General features: G+C 46.7%; 1 protein-coding gene across 10 annotated transcripts in view; it reads left to right on the plus strand.

Annotated features, from left to right (window-relative positions):
• LOC101166919 (dynactin subunit 1) overlaps positions 1-23,027 on the plus strand; it is a 59,337-nt gene extending 36,310 nt beyond the window's left edge. For 5 of the 10 annotated variants that reach the window (XM_023951324.1, XM_023951327.1, XM_023951328.1 and 2 more), the window contains 24 exons: positions 3,768-3,788; positions 4,415-4,585; positions 5,698-5,895; positions 5,983-6,187; positions 6,296-6,374; positions 6,456-6,615; positions 6,683-6,787; positions 13,949-14,140; positions 14,221-14,337; positions 14,460-14,612; positions 17,863-18,023; positions 18,241-18,409; positions 18,487-18,555; positions 18,626-18,838; positions 18,916-19,077; positions 19,197-19,328; positions 19,413-19,541; positions 19,787-19,929; positions 20,014-20,177; positions 20,313-20,425; positions 20,509-20,692; positions 21,016-21,089; positions 21,183-21,272; positions 21,342-23,027. In XM_023951324.1, the coding sequence (XP_023807092.1) occupies positions 3,768-3,788; positions 4,415-4,585; positions 5,698-5,895; positions 5,983-6,187; positions 6,296-6,374; positions 6,456-6,615; positions 6,683-6,787; positions 13,949-14,140; positions 14,221-14,337; positions 14,460-14,612; positions 17,863-18,023; positions 18,241-18,409; positions 18,487-18,555; positions 18,626-18,838; positions 18,916-19,077; positions 19,197-19,328; positions 19,413-19,541; positions 19,787-19,929; positions 20,014-20,177; positions 20,313-20,425; positions 20,509-20,692; positions 21,016-21,089; positions 21,183-21,272; positions 21,342-21,479 (3,342 nt within the window). In that variant the 3' untranslated portion in view covers positions 21,480-23,027. Of the gene's footprint in view, positions 1-3,767; positions 3,789-4,411; positions 4,586-5,697; positions 5,896-5,982; positions 6,188-6,295; positions 6,375-6,455; positions 6,616-6,682; positions 6,788-13,948; positions 14,141-14,220; positions 14,338-14,459; positions 14,613-17,862; positions 18,024-18,240; positions 18,410-18,486; positions 18,556-18,625; positions 18,839-18,915; positions 19,078-19,196; positions 19,329-19,412; positions 19,542-19,786; positions 19,930-20,013; positions 20,178-20,312; positions 20,426-20,508; positions 20,693-21,015; positions 21,090-21,182; positions 21,273-21,341 lie in introns of all 10 variants that reach the window. The other 5 variants (XM_023951323.1, XM_023951325.1, XM_023951326.1 and 2 more) reach the window with 2 other exon arrangements.
• Position 23,028: the final 1 nt, after the last annotated feature.

The following is a 23,028-nucleotide window of genomic DNA, read 5'->3' on the forward strand; positions in this document are numbered from 1 at the left end:
GTTAAGATGAGAAGAACTCAAGTGGAACGCTGAGGTTACAGGGAGCCGAGGTGGAAAAGGTGGAAGACTTCAAGAACAACAGTTTGGAGAAAGAGGTGGAGAGACGTGTGCAAGCAGATTGGAACAGGTGAGGTAGGGTTTCAGGTGTGGTGTGTCACAAAAGAGTGACATCAAGAATGAAAGGTGTAGAGGACTGTAGTGAGAGCAGCCATGTTGTTATTTTAGAGACTGTAAACCAGGGGCCTGGATTTGGGCACCCCCTGGTTTAGAGACTCTGATGCAGAGACAAGAGGCAGAGCTGGAAGTAATGGAGATGAAAATGTGGAAGTTTTCTTTGGGAGCGACCAGGATGGAGAGGACCAGGAATTAATCTATAAGAGGAACAGATCATGGTAGATGTTCTGAAGATAAATGCAGGGAAGCAGATTTGGACATGTTTAGAGGAGGAACAGTGGTGATGTTGGTATGAGGATACTGAGGTTGGAGCTACCAGGATAGATGTCTGGAAGAAGATCAAGGAGGAGCTTCATGGATGCAAAGAAAGAGAACATGAGGGTGGATGGAGTGAGTGTGATGCAGAGGGGATGGCTAGATGAAGGTGAATGATTAGTTTTGGTGACAACTAAATGGGAAGCAAAAAGACTAAGAAGAAGAATGTAGGCCAGAGGTGGGAAGTTTTATGCCTGTGTAGGTGTTTCTACATACTTTTCAGAAAGCTTTGCTCTTTTCAATGCTATTTAACTGAATCAGAAAATGCAAGAGTAAAGTTTGTTATAAAGGGAGCAGAATTTTGGCTTTCTGTGCAGAATCTCATTAATCTTTCTTCTATGAACATTGCTGAAATTTCCACTAACATGTTTCAACTGTGTGCATCAAAATTCACACATTACAACTAAAAAATTCCTGAATGCATCATGGGATGCTCATTACATCGAAGGACGTGTGGGTAGATCGCTGGTCATCAAAGACAAATAACCAAAAAAATAAAAACATATAAAAAAAATCTGTCAACAAACCAGCGTCCTTGCCGAGAAGTATGGGACTTGGTTGATGTGCAGAACGGCCAATCAAACATCCTCTGAGATATCCGATTCTGGGAAATCCGTTCCATGCTACACTATCCGCAAATTCTTTCTGCGATCGGAAAGCCGCTATCAGGCCTGCTGCCCGCCAAGTACCCGGCAGAGGAGCACTGCGGTCTGAAGGAGTGTTTATTGGGGGCCGGGTCGCCCTGCTTGCCTCCTTGATTGGGAAGCGAGACTGAGCCGTCCTGCCATGGCGCCAGCTGCCAGTGCTCGCCCGGGGGATCTGAGCCCACTCAGGCAGCAGTGTTTCTCTGAAGGACGTGCTGCTCGAGCACTGTCTACGAAGAAGGGGCGGATTTTCACTCAGTCGTAGTTAAGCCAGCTGCGTTTTAGAAATGTCAGGCCCCCTACCCTCCCATTCCCTCACAAAGATTTGTGTACTCTTAAGGCCCGTACACACTGGGACGAATTTCGCCCGCGATATTCGCCGACGTTTAACGCCTCCTGACTAAACAAAGGGGCACCAATGTGAGTGTGCACACCGACGCGAAAAAACGCCACGCGTCAAAGCGTAATTTTTTAAAAAACGCCTCGTGTTCGTTTTTTTGGTTTGACGCGCCGCGTCGAAAACTATACGACCAATGAGAATGCCGCTTTTGCACACGTGTCTGGAGCTTCTGAAGTTACAGTAAAACACAACTTGGGGGCGCTCAAACACAAAACTGCCTTTCTGAGCGCATATACCAGCGAAGAAGATAGACCCCAAGTAGCGTCTACACTGCCGTGAAGAAATAATGACGGATATTCTAAAATATCCCCGAACCAAGCACCAGTTGGAGCTACTGGTGCTTGAAATATTCATGTTTTCTTTGTATGATTCTGACAAGCGCGTAAATACTTGCTCTCTTCTTCTGAGTGAAAAGCGACTTTAAGAAGCGTAAAGTTGCGCAGCGCCACCTTGTGTACAGGAGTATTTCTGTTTTACATTAAGCGCCATCTAATGTCAGGGAATGAAATTGCATGTTCGCTCGGCTCATCGTCAGCGAAAATCGCCTGGGTGTGAACACAAAAAACGTGGCGAAAAACGCTGGCGAATAACGCCTGGCGAATATTCGTCCCGGTGTGTACGGGCCTTTACTGTGTAGTTTTTTAATTACAATCACATAAACCTAATATTTTAGACTCAACATACAGCTTATATATACATACAGTATCTGTATGTAGGATGTCCTCGAATTAGACTAAGGTAGCTTCTATTGCAGTTTAATGTGTTAAGTTGTTTACATTTTCAGTAAAGTAATGGCACACACCTTTTAAAATGAACATTTGTTGGTCTGATCAACACATATACAGCAATAGGGGTGTGACAATTCATCTTAGGGATTCGATTCATTCCTAATTTGTGGTTAAAGAGACCATTCATTGTCAATATTGGTTCATTTTGAACGATCCAATTGACTGACCTAAAAGCGTCCCGGGACATCTTTAGCCAAAACTTCAACCAGTGTGACTCAGAGATAAATACCTGGGTCATGAACAGTGCAGGGGAAGTTTGAGAGACAGCAAGCACTACAAACACCTCCAACCTACTTCCGGTGACTTACCCGACTTGGGTCGCGGCTCACAGCCGTGACCCTTGACCCCCAAGCCGGCTCACCAAAGCTTCATTGTCAATTTATGCCATAAATTGACACAGTGGATTTGTTTTGTCCCATAATATTATCCCGTAGCTCTCACTAGTGTGAGTTTTGTTGATAAAATGAGTGGATATGTGGCAGTAGTGGCTCTGAGCACTGACTTCTGCCTTGAGTCGGGCGTGGCTCACAGCTGATGGACTGTGGAAAAACAGCCCAAGTTCCTCCATCACAACACCTGGTAATTAGACCTGAAGCATAAATAACATCTGTGACAAAAAAGTTGGCGAGTGAGAAATGGTAGACCGGAACTCTGGATCAGAAACGATCTAAACTTTGTATTGTTTCTTTAATTAAACTCCAACCTCTTTTTTTAAATCACATTCCTAAATATAATCAAATGACGTTTAAACTTCCCGGGCTGGCCTCGCTCTTGGAAAGAAACACGCGTAGAGTGATCAGCTGTGACCCAAAGTCTGTGAGATCTGAGTTTGAAATTTCCTCAGACTTATTAATAAAAAGATATATTTAATTGACACAAGTATTTTAAAAATGTCAAGTGTTTGATGAAGCTCAAGAGCATACATTCCATAACGGAAATATTTCAACAGGAACTGCGCTTTGAGCCTCAGATTCAGTTTGAATCAGAGGATTCTGGGAAATCCAGCCTTGAACTGGACCAGTCAGGAAGCTTTAAATAAATCGGTGGGTCCTGCACATGCCCCCGTGTCTCTGCTTCTACCCCAGAGTCAGTGAGTGTCTGTCAGCTGGAATCTCCATCCTGAGTGTAGCAGAGCTGGACTGGATCCACACACAGAGAGGGGATTGAGGTCCTGGTGGTGCCAGTCGTGGTCACAGCACCAGAGGCGGTTCTGTGCTGCTGTTGTTCCACTCAGAGACTTTGGTTTTCTTGTTCTAGAAACATTTTCAGGGAGGCTCTTTCATGCTGCTTCATTCATGGTTGTTTTCTTTTCTAAGTCATCTCCCATCAACCTTTACCTTGAACCTCTAACTCCTCCTCATTTTTCTCTCTTTTCCACCTCTTCTGTGCGGGCCTTCGACTCCTCCTGCTTCCTGTGCTCCTTCATTTATCTTCCTCGCTCTTCAGACCACAGCCAGGAGGCCCAAGGTGAGCCCAGGTTTTCAGTCCACCTGGATCCTAGTGTGACCATCCGGGTGTTGGTGCAATTCTAACTCTCATGAAAATGTTTTTACAATTTCTTTGAATTTTTATTTTGCACATCTCTGTTTTCTTTGACTTCATGAGGTAGTTAAGTCATTATAAGAGTCCATTCCAGAGTCTAAACCTAGGCAATGTTAGATCATAGTCCCCACGCCATTGAATCTTTCATGAGAACTTTGGACTCAGTTGCCCCTTCCCCCTTGCGTTTTCTAACAGGAAGTCCCCACTGGCTCCAAGAAGCCAAAATCCCACAGACCTCTATTGATAAATAAAGTCCCACTACATTCATCTTTTGATTGTAAAACTGTTTCCAGTGGTCTTTTAATTATGATTCTGCCCCTTTTAGTCTAAATCAATAAACCTGAATTGTTTTCTAGGACATAGTTTCTGCAGAGGTCACTCCTGGGGTGTCTGGCTCCAAAATGGCGACTGAATTGACTTTGTTTTGTTGGAGCTGGAAGTCATTTTCTATGTGTGACCCCACACTCTGTCCAGTTCTCATGTTCAGTGAATTCGACCAGCCTGATCTCTTATGTGTCCCTTTGCTCCGACGGTTCTGGTTCTACCAGCAGCCCAGCCGGCCCACAGGAGGCACAGGGAGGGGGGCTGCATCCGGCTCAGCTTCAGCCTCCACTGGGGAGATGAGCAGCAGCGAGGCCAGCACACCCGCCCAGACCCCCCTAGTGGCTCCGCTTATCCCCACCCTGCACTCTCCAGGAAATGCAGCAGCCCCGCCCAGCAAGGTCAGCTGACCTGACAACAGCAAAACATTACAGCACTATGCAACACAGCAGACCAACATGACACCACAATACTACAACAATACAACATAAAAAGGACAATACTACAAAGCACAACAATTCTACATATTTTAGGAAATGACTAAACCAAGCAACTAAACCACACAGCACAACAATTTAACACAAAATGTCTGTCAACATTCCTGCTCATTAAAGTAAGTGGATGGGAGTGGGGGGGCCCTTACCGATGAGTGTCAACTGTATGATTTCTGATGAGCAGAGATGTCCTAATTTGGGGTGTCTAATTAGTTTGTTAATCCCGATTGATTAACTACAGACAAATTAGCACGTTATTTTTTTTATCATGTGAATCTTTTTTTTAACTTATAGCTATTGTCGTGTTCTCAAATATAAAGCAAGGGTCCAACTGTTTACTAGCGTAAATGTTTAATCAGCTAAGAACGAGTGTTTCATCGTTCTTAGTGTCAATGGTGTCCATGTACATGTGCTCGTCGTGACATCTTCAATGTGTGACCTTGCAGTTCTTAACAAAATCAATCCAAAACAATGCCTATTATCTATCTATGTAAGTGATAAAGTCAGACGAGGTGTTTACTTTCATACACTAATGGAGTACACAGAGGGCTGATCGCATCAGACGGTAAACTGTGGAATAAAGTAAATTAACATATGTATTAAGGTTAATAAGAGGTTTGAGGTAAATATTTTTTAGATTGCTGAGAAGTGACTATATTTGTTTATGGGCTAAATTAGGGAACTCTAGGCCTGATGGTTCTTTTTTTTTATATAAAGTTCGAGATTGAGTATGTAATCCCCCTTGGTGCTTTAAAAGTAAATGCTGGAAATTTTTTATAATAGGAAAATGTAATAAATCCCCTTTTTAAATTCTATTTTGATCTTTCACTGTGCCACAATGTCACAAATTTAAATGAAAGTATTTCAAAATGTGGCTTTTCACAGCAATTATTGGGTTAGATTAAAAATAGATCAATTTCATTAATCAATTGCACACAAAAATGAACTACATGACGTCACTATTCCTAACCTTTCTCATGTTCCCATCACCAAGTTTTTTTTTCTTTCTTCCTGTCCAGGAGGAAGAGACACTGCGAGCTCAGGTGAAGGACCTGGAAGAGAAGCTGGAGACGCTGAAGATGAAGCGGACTGAGGACAAGGCCAAGCTGAAGGAACTGGAGAAGCATAAGATTCAGCTGGAGCAGCTGCAGGAGTGGAAGACCAAGATGCAGGAACAGCAGGCCGAACTACAGAGGCAGCTGAAGGAGGCCAAGAGGGTAAGTAGGTGAAGGCTCTGGGGGGCTGGAAGAGGAGCGTGGATAAAGTTCAGGATAACAAGATGAAGATGAGCTCCTGTAATGCAGGAGGCTAAAGAAGCTCTCGAGGCCAAAGAACGCTACACGGAAGAGATGTCCGATACGGCGGACGCCATCGAGATGGCCACACTTGACAAGGAGATGGCAGAAGAGAGGGCGGAGTCTCTCCAGCTTGAAGTGGACTCCTTAAAGGAGCGGGTGGAAGAGCTCACAATGGACCTGGAGATCCTGAAACATGAAATTGAGGAGAAAGGTAGGAAATCTGGGGGGTTGAGAAGTGGGGGTGGGGGGTTTAGAGTGCTTCACAGATGTTTCAAACCAGCGTTCACCCTCCACCGCAGCTCACTTGTGTTTGTGTCAGGCTCGGATGGAGCAGCCTCCAGTTTCCACGTCAAGCAGCTGGAGGAGCAAAACGGCCGGCTGAAGGAAGCTCTGGTCAGGTGGGTCTCTGCTGCACTGTGGACTTCTGGAAAACTCTGGCTTTGGTGCTCAGCATGCTCTGGTTCTCTGCTGTGCGTCAGGATGCGGGACCTGTCCGCCTCAGAGAAGCAGGAACATGTCAAGCTGCAGAAACAAATGGAGAAGAAGAACATGGAGCTTGACTCTTTGAGGGGGCAGAAGGAAAAGCTGCAGGAGGAGATGAGTGCAGCTGAGAGGACCATCGATGAGCTGAAGGAGCAGGTTAGAGCTGGCGTCCATGATCCAGAACAAATGAAAGCAAAAGACTTACAGAGCTCCGGTGTTTCAGGTGGATGCAGCTTTGGGTGCCGAGGAGATGGTGGAGACTCTGACTGAGAGGAACCTGGACCTGGAGGAGAAGGTCAGGGAGCTGAGGGAGACAGTGACCGACCTGGTGAGAATTAACACACGCATGCACACTGCCATGTAGTCTGTTGGTCTCTTCTATAAACGGTCACAATACAGTTAAAGACTCCAATCCTCTGTTGATCGATTGTAAAAGCATTCTCAGGGGTCTTTTGATTATGATGATGCTGTTTTTTGGCCAAAACCAACAAACTTGTGTCCTTTTCTAGGACATAGTTTCTGCAGAAAGTGGCAGAGCAGCAGGAGTTCATTAGAAATTCACCTCTGAGTTGTAGGTGGGACCATTGGGAGATAGTGAGCCTTCTTTAATTTCCCATCATCCCTTTTTTATATTCTTTCCAGCTTACTTACAGCCCCTCACAACTTTAAAGTAGCATTACAGGTGCAACAAAAATGGCAGCTATATCAGATCTATCCAGCCGTATAGTTCTGATCCAGATTCCAGCTCTGACGAAGAAAACTAAGACGTACACGGATCTATTTGTCTGCAGGTGGATGATCAGAATGGAGCAGAGCAGGGAGCTCGTTGCCAGTGGCGCCTCCAGAAATTTTTCATGGGGGTGGCCGGTAGGGGGCCACATTAAATCTTGTGGTGGCACACAAAAACCATGAGCTAAATTTTTTTAATTCATTCTACTAAACGTAGTAAAACTCCTTCTTTCTCTTTCGGCTTTTCCCATCAGGGGTCGCCACAGCGAATCATCCTTTTCCACCTCACTCTATCATGGACATCTTCTACCCTAACATTAGCCAACTTCATGTCCTCTGTTAAGACATCCATGTATCTCCTCTTTGGCCGTCCTCTTGCCCTCCTGCCAGGCAGCTCCATCTCCAACATCCTTCTACCAATATATCCACTATCCCTCCTCTGAACATGTCCAAACCATCTCAGTCTGGCTTCTCTGACTTTGTCGCTAACACAGGCAACATGAGCCGTCCCTCTGATGTACTCGTTCCTTATCCTGTCTAACCTGGTCACTCCTAAGGAGAACCTCAACATCTTCATCTCTGCTACCTCCATCTCAGCCTCTTGTCTCTGTCTCACTGCTACCGTCTCTAACCCATAGAGCAGAGCTGGTCTCACCACTGTCTTGTACACCTTTCCTTTGAGTCTTGCTGGCACTCTTCTGTCACACAACACTCCTGACACTTTCCTCCAACCGCTCCAACCTGCCTGCACTCGCCTCTTCACCTCTTTTCCACAATACCCATCACACTGAACTGTTGACCCCAAGTACTTAAACTCCTGCACCTTCTTCACCTCAGCCCCCTGTAACCTAACGCTTCTACCTTGATCCCTCTCGTTCAGACACATGTATTCTGTCTTACTACGACTGACCTTCATGCCTCTTCTTTCCAGAGCAAACCTCCACCTCTCTAGCTGTTCCTCCACCTGCTCTCTACTCTCACTGCAAATTACAATGTCATCCGCAAACATCATTGTCCAGGGAGATTCCTGTCTTACCTCGTCTGTCAGCCTGTCCATCAGCATAGCAAACAAAAAAGGACTCAAAGCTGATCCTTGGTGTAGTCCCACCTCCACCTTGAACTCCTCTGTCTGACCTACAGCACATCTCACCACCGTCATACTTCTCTCATACATGTCCTGAACTACTCTGACATACTTCTCTGCCACTCCAGACGACCTCATACAGTACCACAGCTCCTCCCTCGGCACCCTGTCATACGCCTTCTCTAAATCTACGAACACACAATGCAGCTCCTTCTGACCTTCTCTGTACTTTTCCATCAACATTCTCAAAGCAAAAATGGCATCAGTGGTGCTCTTACGGGGCATGAAACCATACTGCTGCTCACAGATCTCCACCTTCTTCCTAAGCCTGGCTTCCACTACTCTTTCCCACAGCTTCATTGTGTGGCTCATCAACTTTATTCCTCTATAGTTGCTGCAGTTCTGCGTGTCACCCTTGTTCTTAAAGATCGGAACCAGAACGCTTCTCCTCCATTCCTCAGGCATCTTCTCACTCTCTAGAATCCTATTGAACAACCTTGTTAGAAATTCCACTGCTGTCTCTCCTAAGCACTTCCATACCTCCACAGGAACGTCATCAGGACCAACGGCCTTTCCGCTCTTCATCCTTTTCAGAGCCTTCCTAACCTCATCCTTTCCAATCTCTGCTACTTCCTGCTCCACAACAACCACATCTTCCTCCCTTCTTTCCCTGTCATTTTCCACATTCATCAGCTCCTCAAAATACTCCTTCCATCTTTTCTGTACACTCTCCTGGGTTGTTAGCACCTTTCCATCTCTGTCCTTAATCACCCTTATCTGTTGCACGTCCTTCCCATCTCTGTCTCTCTGTCTGGCTAGCCTGTACAAGTCCTTCTCTCCTTCCTTTGTGTCTAACCTGTCATAAAGCTCATCGTAAGCTTTCTGTTTGGCCTTTGCCACCTCTCTCTTCACTCTACGCTGCGCTTCCTTGTACTCCTGTCTACCTTCCTCAGTCCTTTCTACATCCCACTTCCTTTTAGCCAACCTCTTCCTCTGGACGCATTCCTGTACTTCCTCATTCCACCACCAAGTCTCTTTACCGTCTTTCCTCTTTCCAGATGACACACCTAGCACCTTCCTACCTGTTTCCCTGATAATCTCTGCTGTAGTTTCCCAGTCCTCTGGAAGCTCATCCTGACCACCCAGGACCTGCCTCAACTTCTGCCTAAATTCCTCACAAGTTTCTTCATTCTGTAGCTTCCACCACTTGGTCTTCTTTCCTGTTTTCCCTCTCTTCTTCTTCCTGACCTCCAGAGTCATCTTACACACCACCATGCGGTGCTGTCTGGCTACACTCTCTCCTACCACCACTTTGCAGTCATTAACCTCTCTCAAATGACCTCGTCTACATAGGATGTAGTCCACCTGAGTACTCCTACCTCCACTTCTGTATGTCACTCTATGTTCCTCTCTCTTCTGGAAGTAAGTGTTGACTACAGCCATTTCCATCCTCTTCGCAAAGTCCACCACCATCTGTCCCTCCAGATTCCTTTCCTTCACACCAAACCTGCCCATCACCTCCTCATCACCTCTGTTGCCCTCACCAACATGCCCATTAAAGTCTGCTCCAATAACAACTCTCTCTCCTCTGGGAAAACTCTCTATGACCTCATCCAACTCACTCCAGAATCTCTCCTTCACTTCTAACTCACAGCCAACCTGTGGCGCATACCCACTGACTACATTCACCATCACCCCTTCAATTTCTAACTTTAGGCTCATCATCCTGTCTGAGACTCTTTTCACCTCTAGAACACTGTTTACAAACTCCCCCTTCAGAATCACTCCTACCCCGTTTCTCTTCCTATCAACACCATGATAGAAAAGTTTGTATCCTCCTCCAACACTACGTGCCTTGCTGCCCTTCCACCTTGTCTCCTGCACACACAGTACATCTACCTTCCTTCTCTCCATCATGTCTGCCAGCTCTCTGCCTTTCCCTGTCATTGTGCCAACGTTAAGAGTCCCTATTCTCAAACCTATGTTCCTGCCTTTTCCCTTCTCTCTCTGGCAACGGACCCTTCTGCCTCCCCTCTTTCTTCCACCAACAGTAGTCAAATTTCCACCGACACCCTGTAGGTTAACAGCATCGGTGGCGGTCGTTGTTAACCCGGGCCTCGACCGATCCGGTATGTCTAAAGTGTTGTGGATGATTCGCATGGTTATTTTGGCAATTTTACGCCGGATGCCCTTCCTGACGCAACCCTCTCTATTTATCCGGGCTTGGGACCGGCACAGAAGTTACTGGCTTGCAACCCCTGTGGCTAGATTAAAGTTTAAAATCTTCTTCCACTTTCGGTTTCTCCCATCAGGGGTTGCCACAGCGAACGAGTCGCATGGTAGATTTGGCAATGTTTTACGCCGGATGCCCTTCCTGACGCAACCTTCTCAAACCGGGCTTGGAACCGGCAGAGGTAGAGAAGGGAACAGGGAGCAGCCCGGAGTCGAACCCTGGTTTCACGAACGGAAGGCGCCGCAAACCAGCACGAGCTAAACCGGCTCCCCACAGTACTACGTACTAAACGTAGTAAACCAACCTTTAGAAAACCAACAGAAAGTTAAATGCCTACTGATTTTTTTCTAGAACATTAACTTATAGTTGATACTACTATAGATTATGGTAGATATCATTAGGCTGGTGTTTTTCAACAATTTTTGAGACACGGCACACTTTAACCTTGACAAAAATCCCGCGGCAAACCAGCAAAAAAAATGTAAAAAATTTTTTAGAAAGAAAGGCGAAACTAAGTCTGTATTGATCTACAGTCCCTCTGCAATCTCACATGCATTTTTGTGATAATTGTGGCAGAAAAAGCTGATGTAATGAAAGTTAAGTGAAAAGATTCAAAAACTGTTTGATGTGTGTTCGTTGTTGTTACAAGACGTTAAGAGGAGAGACTCATTGTGTGTTGAGACGCTGTCACTTTAACCCAATGCATCATGGGAGATGTAAACAGCCGCCAAACGCAAAAAGACTCTCGTCTCTGAGCTTCATTGTTTTGTTCACTTGTTCCGCGGTCTGATACCGGATTCTGTGGAAAGCTACACCACTAAAGACGAGCTTTAGCTGGTATTTATGTTGGAACTGAGCGGCTTTATGAGCAGAATCAGAACAAGGAAGTGAAGACTTTAACCACTTCTGATTGGTCAGACTGATGACATGTGATTAAGCTTCCTAGAATGATTGGTGGGGACAGTAAAAGGGGCGGGACATTTCAGAAAACAGTTAAAACTGCAGCTAAATCGGGGTAACGCCATTCTTATCAAAATGTTTTTAATAGAATCAAATAAACACAAAGAGAAAAGTATTTACGATCTTTCATATTCTTAATTTCAAAGTGTTTTATCAGGGGCTGTTTGGATGAACACAGAGCTGATATCCTGGAGATGGAAAATGTTTTAGATCAGTTAATGACGGTAATTTCCCACGGCACAGTGGTGCGCTGCGGCACACTGGTTGAAAAACACTGCATTAATTCTAACTGAACCAGTTGGTCCAGGAACAGGTGGAGGACTTTTTGCTGAGTTCTGCCTTGTTTCTCTGAGCAATGATGCTGACTGTCCCTCATCAGATGCCGTCTCATCTTTGTCTTCCTCATTCTCTTCTGTCATTCATGCTGCTCTGTCTCATCTTCCTCCTCCTCTTCCTCCTCCTCTGTTGCTGCCCTACCATCTCTTTCGCTCCTTCTGCTGTACTTTTCTTCTTAAAATAAGAATATATGTTGAATTTCTCTTCATTCTCTGAAAATTGACTTTACACAAGCATCAACTATGACTATAGGTATCTATGTGGAAACAGGACAAAAACCCATCAAAATGTTGTGGTAACACAACAACCAGTGCTTAAATAGTGCCATAAAAATGAGAGGCGCGTGTGACAGGGCCATACTTTTTTACATATTAATAAAAAGTAATGGCACATCCACCACCACTGATGATGTGGCGTATTTGCACCAAGTATTTGCACAAAATACAGATCAGGTGACCTAAAGTACAGTAAAGAGATTGTTAAAAGACACCACTGAAAATATTTAACAGGCATGAAAAGAAATATAGTGTTTTGGGATGTGTGATTGTGTGCGCGTGTGAGTGCGTGCGCGCGCATGTGTGTGTGCGTGCGTGCAGAAACTGGTGCTCGCGTGATGCAGGAAGAGAGGGGGAGAGCGCGTGTGAGTGTGTGGAGCACATACACACGCGGTCAGTCGCCGTTTTGGACTTAAGGAAACAGTACTAAAGAAAGTTCACCTTTAGTAACTGATACTGGTTCTTTTGTCAAACCGGCCCGGAGGCTCTGGGGGTTCGAACGCGGAAGTGAACCCCACGTCTTATACATGTTCTGCGTCCAGCGGCTCGTCTTTAGATGTCTGCACACTCAAAGGCAGCAGGGAGGGGAGGAGGTGTAGGCCTGTTTAGGTGATCAGAGCGACTTGCCCGCTTGCTGGCTGTGCATTTGGGATGAAACGCACAACTGATGATACCACAGTGTATAGTGGCTAGTGGGGTGGGGTGGTCACTGGGGTGGCCAGGTGTCGGAGAGGGGTGGCCGTGGCCACCCCTCTCCGACACCTGGCCACCCCCTGGTGGCGCCACTGCTCGTTGCCCACCCAGAGTATTTTCTATGTCCTTTTTTAAACTGTTTTTTTCGTCTCCTACAGTCAATAGTAACAAAAGATTGTCACCAACCTTTATGTTGCAACAGTGGCATAACCGTAAACAGGAAGCAGTGTATTTTTGGGGAAAATAATACAGTGACACCATGTTTAGGGATGTGCAGGTAAAGCTAAAATAAAACAGCTTTTACCATATGTTTGCAAAAGATTTCAGGAAAAAAACTCAATGCCACAGTCGGGTGCCAGGTACATTAACTTGAATTTGGCTTACTTGTTTTGTGTTTTTGTTTCATTATTTTCCTACTACTGACCTTTTTTTGACGGACATTGGCAAGCCTGCTGTTCTTTTTTGGACTGCTGTATTTTTTGCCACTTTCTGGGTCTGAAGCCGTCTGTGGATGCATTGTTAAGCAACCAGAGATTGCTGTTATGTTACATCTTGTTGTTGATTTTTTTATTTTTTATTTTAAACAGTACTTGCGATTAAAAAAAGTGTGATTTTAAAAGTGTATTCTATTCTATTCTAGTTTGCTTAATCATTGCTGAATCTATATTTCCAGCTCGATTCCCTGTGACCCTGTGACAGTTATGACAGTAATGACAGTAAAAGGAAGTTTTGTATAATAAACAAAGAAAAGTTGTATTAAAAAAAAGACCAATTGTACTCAGAACAGAAATGTTTTGCTTAAAACACTAGTATTCATGTAAGTGTTAATTTGTGGGTAACTTTGTCTATATGTATAGGTTTTATTTTATACAGTCGTCTTCACTACCCGTTTGCAGAATAATTCTGCTGTTTTCCGAGTGTGCACACACTGCCCTCTAGTGACTAGATGACAAACTGCCTAACCATCACAAAAAGTTTTTTTTTCAACACAAAAATGTTGAAGCAGTGTAACGGTTTGTTAATGGCAGAAAAAGTGGAGGTTTTCTGAAGGAACATGATTTCTCGTTTGTAAAGTCAGATCAGAAGGGAGGAGCTGGAAAACTGTTGTTCCACCAACAATAATGTCCTTCCAGAAAAACGAAAACTGCATTTTCAGTCAATCTTGTTGTCATGTGACAGGAAGCTATAAATGAGATGAACGATGAGCTTCAGGAGAACGCCAGAGAGACGGAGCTGGAGCTCAGAGAGATGCTGGATCTTGGGGCGGCTCGGGTCCGGGAGGCGGAGAAACGGGTGGAGGCCGCGCAGGAGACCGTGGCTGATTACCAGCAGACCATCAACAAGTACCGCGAGCTCACGGCTCACCTCCAGGTGCCTGCTGGAGCCCCGCTGCACTCCTCGCCCTGCTCCAGTGCAGGGGTTGGTTCTTATGGGAAACGCTGTCTGTGCAGGAGCTGAACCGGGAGCTGACGAGCCAGCAGGAGGCCTCGGCGGAGCTGCAGCAGCAGCCGCCTGCTGACATGTTTGACTTCAAAATCAAGTTTGCAGAGACCAAGGCCTACGCTAAGGTGAGCCAGCAGCACCTGTGAGAGGTTTCTGTGATTTAAAAATGTAAGGACTGACTAAGATCCACCCAAGGTTTCATAGGCTCTGTGTGTGCACGTGTGTGTGCATGTGTGTGTGTTTTCAGGCCATTGAGATGGAGCTGAGAAAGATGGAGGTGGCTCAGGCGAGCAGGCAGGTCTCTCTTCTGACTTCCTTCATGCCCGAGTCTTTTCTGCGTCACGGAGGAGATCACGACTGCATCCTGGTTCTGCTGCTCATCCCAAGACTCATCTGCAAGGTAAGCAGAGGCAGCCCGCACCCACCAGACCAGAAGACCCTTGCCTGAGTCACAACTGCCCCTATGGGTGGATACAGGCTGAGAAATGGTCAAATCTGTACAGAGCACGCAGAATATCAAGGTCACAGCCGGCTCAATAAAACCCGTACAGCAAAACTTTTCATGCATATTTTATGGTGACGGGTCATAGTGAGCACAATACATACATAAGAGATGCAGGCACATCATTTAGTATTGTTTCATTTATCTATTGATCAAGCACCTTCCACCACCAACCAAAGTGCTGTACACAGGAAGAACAAGCACAGAACATTATACAGTCATAAAACATCAAAGACTAAACAGATCCAAACCAACATAACAACAGGCTGAGGCTAAAGCGCTGAAATGGAGGAACAATTCAAGAGCGTGACCTCTCTCATTGCCGGTGGGAACTGATTCTATAGTTAAGCAGACAACACCGCAAACACAGTCACACCGAAACCCATGTTTGGTTCTGGGAACCATTAACACAAACTGGTCAGTGGAACGTAAGGACCTTAGGGGGGAATATATTAAAGGCAGACTGGAGCGGTAAGAAGGCATGGGCAGGTGTGGACAATTCCCTTGTTGTGTCATCATGAGTGAAGCAGATAAAAGGCCTGGAGTTGATTAGAGGACTCGTGCTGCATTTGGAAGATTTTGCTGTGAACAGACAACATGCGGTCAAAGGAGCTCTCCATGCAGGTGAAAGGAGCCATCATTAAGCTGAGAAAACAGAAAAAAACATGCCAGAAATTTCTCCAGTATTAGGAGTGGCTAAATCAACAGTGTGGTCCATCCTGAGAAAGAAAGAAAGCACTGGTGAACTCATCAACGCAAAAAGACCTGGACGTCCACGGAAGACAACAGTGGTGGATGATGGCAGAATCATTTCCATGGTGAAGAGGAAGCCGCTCACAACAGCCAACCAAGTGAACAACACTCTCCAGGAGGTAGGCGGATCAATATCCAAGTCTACCATCAAAAGAAGACTGCATGAAAGTAGATCCAGAGGGAACACTGCAAGATGCAAGCCACTCAGAAGCCTCAAGAATAGGAAGGCTAGATTGGACTTTGCTAAAAAGCATCTAAAAAAGCAAGCACAGTTCTGGAAAAAACATTCTTTGGACAGATGAAACCAAAATCAACCTCTACCAGAATGATGGCAAGAGAAAAGTATGGAGAAGGCGTGGAGAAGCTCCTGATCCAAAGCACACTACATCATCAGTAAAACACGGTGGAGGCAGTGTGATGGTCTGGGGCTGGGCAGCATTTCACTTGTTGAAGACTAAACTTCAGACAGAAAGGCCCACAAACAAACAGCAACTGAAAGCGCTGCAGTAAAGGCCTGGCAGAGCATTCAGAAGGAGAAAACCCAGCATCTAGTGATGTCCATGAGTTCAAGACTTCAGGCTGTCATTGTCAACAAAGGCTTTTCAACCAAATATTAGGAATGACCATTTTGTTTACAGTTATTTCATTTGTCCAATTACTTAGGAGCCCATGAAATGAAGGGATTGTGTTTAAAAAATGCTTCAGTTTTTCCCATTTTTATGTAATCTTTTTGTTCAACCCATGGAATAAAAGCTGAAAGTCTGCACTTCAATGGCATCTGAGTTGTTTTATTTACAATTCACTGTGGGAATTTTTGGGTTAAAACAATCTGCAACATCATAACAATTGAAAAAGGAAAGAAAGACAAACAGACCACGGTACCTTTTTCGAGGAGAGCACACAGAGATTATACTCAGTAAACAATCTCTGTCCCCTCTGGCGCATATTCTGCTGCTCTCCTCTTTTATTAAGTTTTTTTGGGGTTTCCCTAAGTTACACAAGCGATGTGCTCTAAGGTGGGGAAACCAGAAAAGCACAGCTGCAGCACGATTAGAAAACATTAATTACAACATGTCTATCTGTTACTGTCTTCCCACATCATCTCTGGACCTGCAAAGCCTTTTCTCACGGATAAACTAACACAGAGCGTTATTCAATTCATTCTAGACACAACTAACACACAAGTTTGCAGGAAGAGGCTGGAAAGACTCAAAGATAATCGTTTTCTCCCAAGGGTGTCACCTCCACCTTCCTGTGAAACAGAGTTGGACACAAACACTTCTGCAAACATGATTAGATCACCTATTTACTGTATATCTAGGTGGTGCATAAAAAAGCAAATATGAGATAACTTATTTACATTTTTCCAACAGTAATGTACAGAAACTAAATTAGAAAAAATGTGTATCTGTCCAAATATGTATGTTCCTGACTCTATATGACATAAATTTGTTGTTGGCATAGAGTTGGAAGTTTAGCTTGTGCTTCCGAAACAGCATTCCCAGTGGCAGCACGTAAACAGAAAATGGCAATGGGTTCAGAGCCGCCTCCTGAGGGACCCCCCACTTCAGGGGGTAACTCTTGGATGAGTGAGGGTCCATCTTAACACAGAAACGCCCGTCTGTAAGGTAAGGCCAGATCCACTGCAAAGCTTCCCGGGAAGTCCTACAGTGCACTGGGTTTCCAAACCCAGCACAATGCACAAGGAACCCTTTAGTGCTGTTTGTGTGATAAGTGTGTGCTCCTTGCACAATCAGAGCGGAGTTTATGTAAGCATCCTATAGGCGTCCTACGTGCACTTACGTATCACATGCAAACCCTTTGCACTCAACATTTGCAAATGCTCAGTACTTGCACCGACTAGAATGTGGCATAAGGGCACGATGCAAAAGCATCACCCGTATGTCTTACAGTGTGTGTACCTTACGTTATCCATACAGATGCGTCACAATATACTGACCACACACAGGATCAATGGTATGTTCCATTTTTATGACGTCAGCATGAGTCTCATGAGTCAAGGAGCTGCAAGACACAGCTGTGCTTCCCTCTATAACCCCCTGTGGGCCCAGACGACCCAAAAGCCCACAGCACCCATATGTGACCAAGGTTTAAATTGTATTTTCTACTTGTTTTATTATCTTTTAAAACAGCTGTTTTTATGCTGTAACTCTGCCTATGACTGTGATGCTGTGAATAACTAAACAATGAAGTCCTTCAGGATTAAAATCGTGTAACAATCCATTAAAACCAGCTGACTGCGGCCAAGGCTCAGTATTTAAGAGGGCAAACCGGAAACCAACCAGGGCAATCCGCCATCGGGGTCTACGTGACTAAGGCCTTAGTGAAACACCTGTGCTTAAGCATGTCTGTGTGTGTTTTTGTTTGTGTGTAGGCAGAGCTGATCAGCAAACAGGCTGAGGAGAAGTTCGAGCTCAGTGAAGGATGTGTGGAACGGGTCGGCCTGAGAGGTTCTGTTGGGGAGCAGCTGAGTTTCGCTGCAGGTCTGGTCTATTCTCTGAGTCTGCTGCAGGCCACGCTGCACAAATACGAGCAGTAAGATCCAACACACACACACACGGACGCACACTCATAAACAGACACACCTCTTCATGAAATGAAACTCCTTCCTTGCTGCAACCTTTCCTCTAAATGTGACATGAATGTTGAGTTTGATATCAGTGTTTTGATGCCTCACTGCTCAGTTATATTGTTCCACAGCTGATCCATTTAAATTGAAACTGTAAACGGTGTGTGTGCCCGTGCACGTCAGGGCTCTGTCTCAGTGCAGCGTGAACGTCTACAAAAAGGTGGGCTCTCTGTACCCTGAGATGAGCGTGCACGAGCGCTCCCTGGACTTCCTGATCGACCTGCTGCATAGAGACCAGCTGGATGAAACGGTCCGCGTGGAGCCGCTCACCAAGGCCATCAAGTACTACCAGGTTCACAGACCGCCCCCTGCACAAAGCCAAACTTTTTGTTGACAAGAGTGTTGTTGCTGACATTTGTCCCTCTGCAGCACCTGTACAGCATCCACCTGGCGGATCAGACAGAGGACTGCACCATGCAGCTGGCTGACCACATCAGGGTAGGAGCTGCACTGCATTCTGGGAAAAGACTTGTGTGCTCTGAGGCTAACGTCTGCTGCTGCTCTGCAGTTTACCCAGAGCGCCCTGAACTGTATGGCGGTGGAGGTGGGGCGTCTGCGGGCATTCTTGCACGCCGGTCAGGAGAAGGCGGAGCTAGCTGTGCTGTTGAAGGACCTGGAGACGTCCTGCAGCGACATAAGGCAGTTCTGCAAGAAGATTCGCCGCAGGATGCCAGGAACCGACGCTCCAGGCATTCCGGCGGCGCTCAGCTTTGGGCCGCAGGTGACCATGGCGATGAGTCCCTTTCTGCCAGCAGGAAACCATGCTAAAAATGCTGATAGAGCCCCCACCTTCCACAGGTGTCGGACGCGCTCTCAGACTCCAGGAAACACCTGACCTGGGTGGTGGCCGTGCTGCAGGAAGTGGCAGCGGCAGGAGCGCAGATGATGTCACCGCTGGGGGAGCAGGAGGGGCTGTCAGCCGTCAAACTGGAGGACGTGGCCTTCCAAGCCACAGAGCAGGTACACACGTGCACGACTTTGCACATTCAAAACTCTGCAAGTGCACGACTGATGACAGCACATGCACATTTGATCATCCAGGACGAAGCAAAAAAAAAAGATCCTTCCTTCACTTTCAGGTGTACGGATCTCAGGGCGCCAACACCTATGAGTGTCTGCGGCAGTCCTGTAACATCGTCATAGCGACTATGAACAAGATGGCCACAGCCATGCAAGAGGGCGAGTATGACTCGGAGAAGCCTCAGATGAAGGTAAGGTGCAGTGCAGATCTCCCGCCCGCTCGCTTACAGTTTGGACCTTTCACGTTTAAACTGATGTGGGACGATGCTCGCCAGAACCCTCCCCCTGTGGAGCTGCAGGCCGCCGCCCTGCGAGCAGAAATCACAGATGCAGAGGGACTGGGCCTGAAGCTGGAGGACAGAGAGACGGTCATCAAGGAGCTGAAGAAATCTCTGAAGATCAAAGTGAGCACGTGCAGAAGCTTCCATTACAACAAAGGGACACACTTCACACCTACAGAGACTCTGTCTTTAGGAGCCGAGAACTTCAGCAAAGCTCTCAAAAAATTATTATAATCATTCAGGTTAATGTTTGTCATTTGTATTTATTTTAGATGTTTTAGACTCATGTGAATTGTGATCAACATCTGGGATTCTGTTTGTTTGAAAGCATTTGAAGCCTCAGTTTTGAAATTTGCGCGGCTGTTCAGGGGGAGGAGCTGAGCGAGGCGAGTGTCCGTCTCAGCCTCCTGGAAAAGAAGCTGGACAGTTCATCCAAAGATGCAGATGAGCGCGTAGAGAAAATCCAGACTCGCCTGGACGAAACCCAGGCTCTGCTGAAGAAGAAAGAAAAGTAAGACCCCCCCAACACACAGACACACGCAGACAGACCCCCCCCCCCAGCATTGCAGCTGCGTGATGCCGTCCTTATCTGCAGGGACTTCGAGGAGACCATGGATACCTTGCAGGCTGACATTGACCAGCTGGAGTCAGAGAAGGCGGAGCTAAAGCAGCGCCTCAACAGCCAGTCCAAGATGAGCACTGACTTGGGGGGAGGCGGCCCAACGGGTGCGGTTTCCATGGTAATGGGGACTGCAGGAGGTGAGATGTTCCTCATTGTTAGAGATGTACAGACCAAGTCCTCCAGTGATGTAGCCTCGTTTTTGGCATTCCACCCCCGCTGCCCTCACCTGTCCTCTGAGGGGCGGGGCCATAAACCTCTTCTGTCCTCCACAGGCAGCCCGGTATCAGCCGGCCTTCAGGTGATTGACTCACCTCTGCTGACTCAGCAGATTGAAGCTCAACGGCTCTGCATCAAACAGCTGAAGAACGACAACAACAGGCTGAAGGTGAAGACGCCGCCGCCACCCGGGACCCCACACCCCCAGGGTCACTGAGGACTGACACGCTGCTGTCATGTTTGCCTCTGCAGGCGGAAAAGATTCGCGCTCAGCTCGCCTCCCTGCCCCCCCTCCATGTCCCCAAACTGCCCTCCACAAACGGCCCTCCCCGTGTGCTCTCCGGCGCCCTCTACCGCAAGACCGAGCAGCTGCTGGAGACTCTGCTGCAGATGAGCGCCAACGTGAAGGTGGTGGACGTGACGGGAAAGTGCCCAGGTGTGCAACATCCCATAATGTTCAGTAGGAAAATGCTCTGCTGACCCTGAAGATGGGGGAGGGGGGCAGACAGCAAAGCTCCTATTTAGTGAAGGGAGGGGGATGACATTTATTATTTTATCTTTAACTACGGAAAATCAAGATGACATGAATTTGAAAATGTCAGCAAATGCAAATTATATACAGAGCCACCGCTAACACACACACACACACACACATACTAACACACACACACACACACACATACAAAACATACACAAGGATTTCACAAATGTCCAGTCTGCCCCCCCCCCCCCCCCAAAACAGCTCTGTTTGTTCCACAGTGAGCCCTGCTGCGCAGCTGCTGGAGCAGACGGCTCGACTGCGGTCCCTCAGAGAGACGTTGGAACGGCTGAAGGTGTGAACGCCTCCCCCACCCTCCACCACGGAGGTAAACATCCTTCAAGCTTGTCCCTTCATGTAACATGCCCCCCCTCCTGCCTTATGTCAGGACGAGGTGGCGGAGCACGTGGTCAGCCAGCAGCCAGGAGCTCGAGTCCCGTCCGACTTCGCCACCTTCCCCTCGCCCCCCTTTGTGAAGGTGGGTTCACGCTGACTTTGGGTTTGAACTTCTGCTCCAGAATGTGAAACATCTAAACTCTGCCTGCAGGCCAAAGAGGAAAGGGGCGGAGACACAGTGCTGGTGGGGCGACTCATGGTGCCATGCCCCCGTGGTCAGGAGCAGGTCCACCGCCTCGTCCTGTCCCAGCGGCAGCTGCAGAGGGTTCACAGTTTGCTGCAGGCCTGAACGCACCGGACCGGGAAGGACACCAGTGCCTCGTTTCCACTGAGCGGTCCGGTCCGATCCAGACCAGTCCGGTATTTTGGGTGTAATGGACCCATTAGGCCAGATCGAACCGCACCATTTTTGGGCCCTGATGGTTGTAGGTCCACAGAAAAATGGCATGGACCGGTTAGGGTGGAGGTACTGTCGTCATACGATGAAGCCTGTTGATTGGCGGCAGGTCGTTACAACAATATTAAGCACTAAACTAACGCCAATGTCTTCGGCCGTATTCCTTCGCTGCACGCAATCTCCTCTCAAACAATATTAAATGCTTTGTATCTACAAAGAAACAAAGAGCTGCTTGATGACCTTCATTGTTGTCGTCGATAGCTTAGCTTTTGCTGTAGCACAACTATGATACAAAGCTACACAATCGGTCTACACTTGGAGTGCCCAAATCCAGGCCTTGAGGGCCGGTGGTCCTACATTTTTTCCTAACCATTCTGCAATTGAAGCTCCTCATTGGCTAAACAAACCTGATCCAGGTGTTCAGCAGCAGATGAGACAGGATTTCTGATTTGGGGCCCCTGGTCTACACCCAGCACGTGCAGTGACGGTCCACCTTTGAGTGGGAACCCTCACCTGAATTGTCTGGACCATTCTCAACCCGACCACTCAGTGGAAACGAGGCTCAGGAGTCTCCAAGCAGAAGACGCAGATTTCCTGGGGGAAAAGTTGAAGCTCCTCAAAATTCCTGAAGCAGATCGTGACGTTTAGTGTTCCTCTAAATCCAACATTACTGATGTAACGCTGCTGTGTGTGCCTGCATGCAGCACCTACGTCTGCACCCAGACTCCGGTGACTGCAGCTGGTCTGTCCACATTGATGCAGCGCCTGCATCTGCTGCGTCTGCATGGATGCATCTGCTTTGCAGAGATGTGTTGTGTTGACTCTGCTGTTTACCCTCATGTGGCTTCAATATTCAGGTGGTAACAAAGGTACACGCTCAGAAAAAACTCATCAAAACAACCATTTTAATGAGATTTTAACCCTTTAAATGCCACTTCCCTCGTGTAGTCAGACCGCTGCATCATCACAAAAGTAGAAACTGACCTGCCATCATTATTATTAGTAGGAGCTGCACTGTGGCGTCAGGGTTAGCACTCTTGCCTTACAGCAAGAAGGCCCTGGTTCGAATTCTGACCTCAGCCAACAGTAGCTGGGATAGGCTCCAGCAACTCTGCAATCCCAAGAGGGATACGGTAGGCTTATGAAATAATAAATGTGCCGTGTAAAAGATCAAAATCCCTGAAATGGATTGTTTCAGTAAAAGTTTGAACGATTTATCATTTTAGGAGGGGGGAATTAAAGGTTAAGAATGGATGAACAGTGAAGCCATTTTTCATGTTGTGTACGTTTACATGTCATTAACTTATAGTTTTTTCTATTTACACTCTAGGAAGCTCAGTGCACGAGTGTCCAAATAATTTGCAGGATGTTTATAATCTGAGTGTAATCTGCCACCTTGTCAGCTGTCACACTACCTGATCAATAAACTAATCAAACATGT

The sequence above is a fragment of the Oryzias latipes genome, chromosome 22 (genome assembly GCF_002234675.1).
Source record: "Oryzias latipes chromosome 22, ASM223467v1".
Classification (NCBI taxonomy): Eukaryota; Metazoa; Chordata; class Actinopteri; order Beloniformes; family Adrianichthyidae; genus Oryzias; species Oryzias latipes.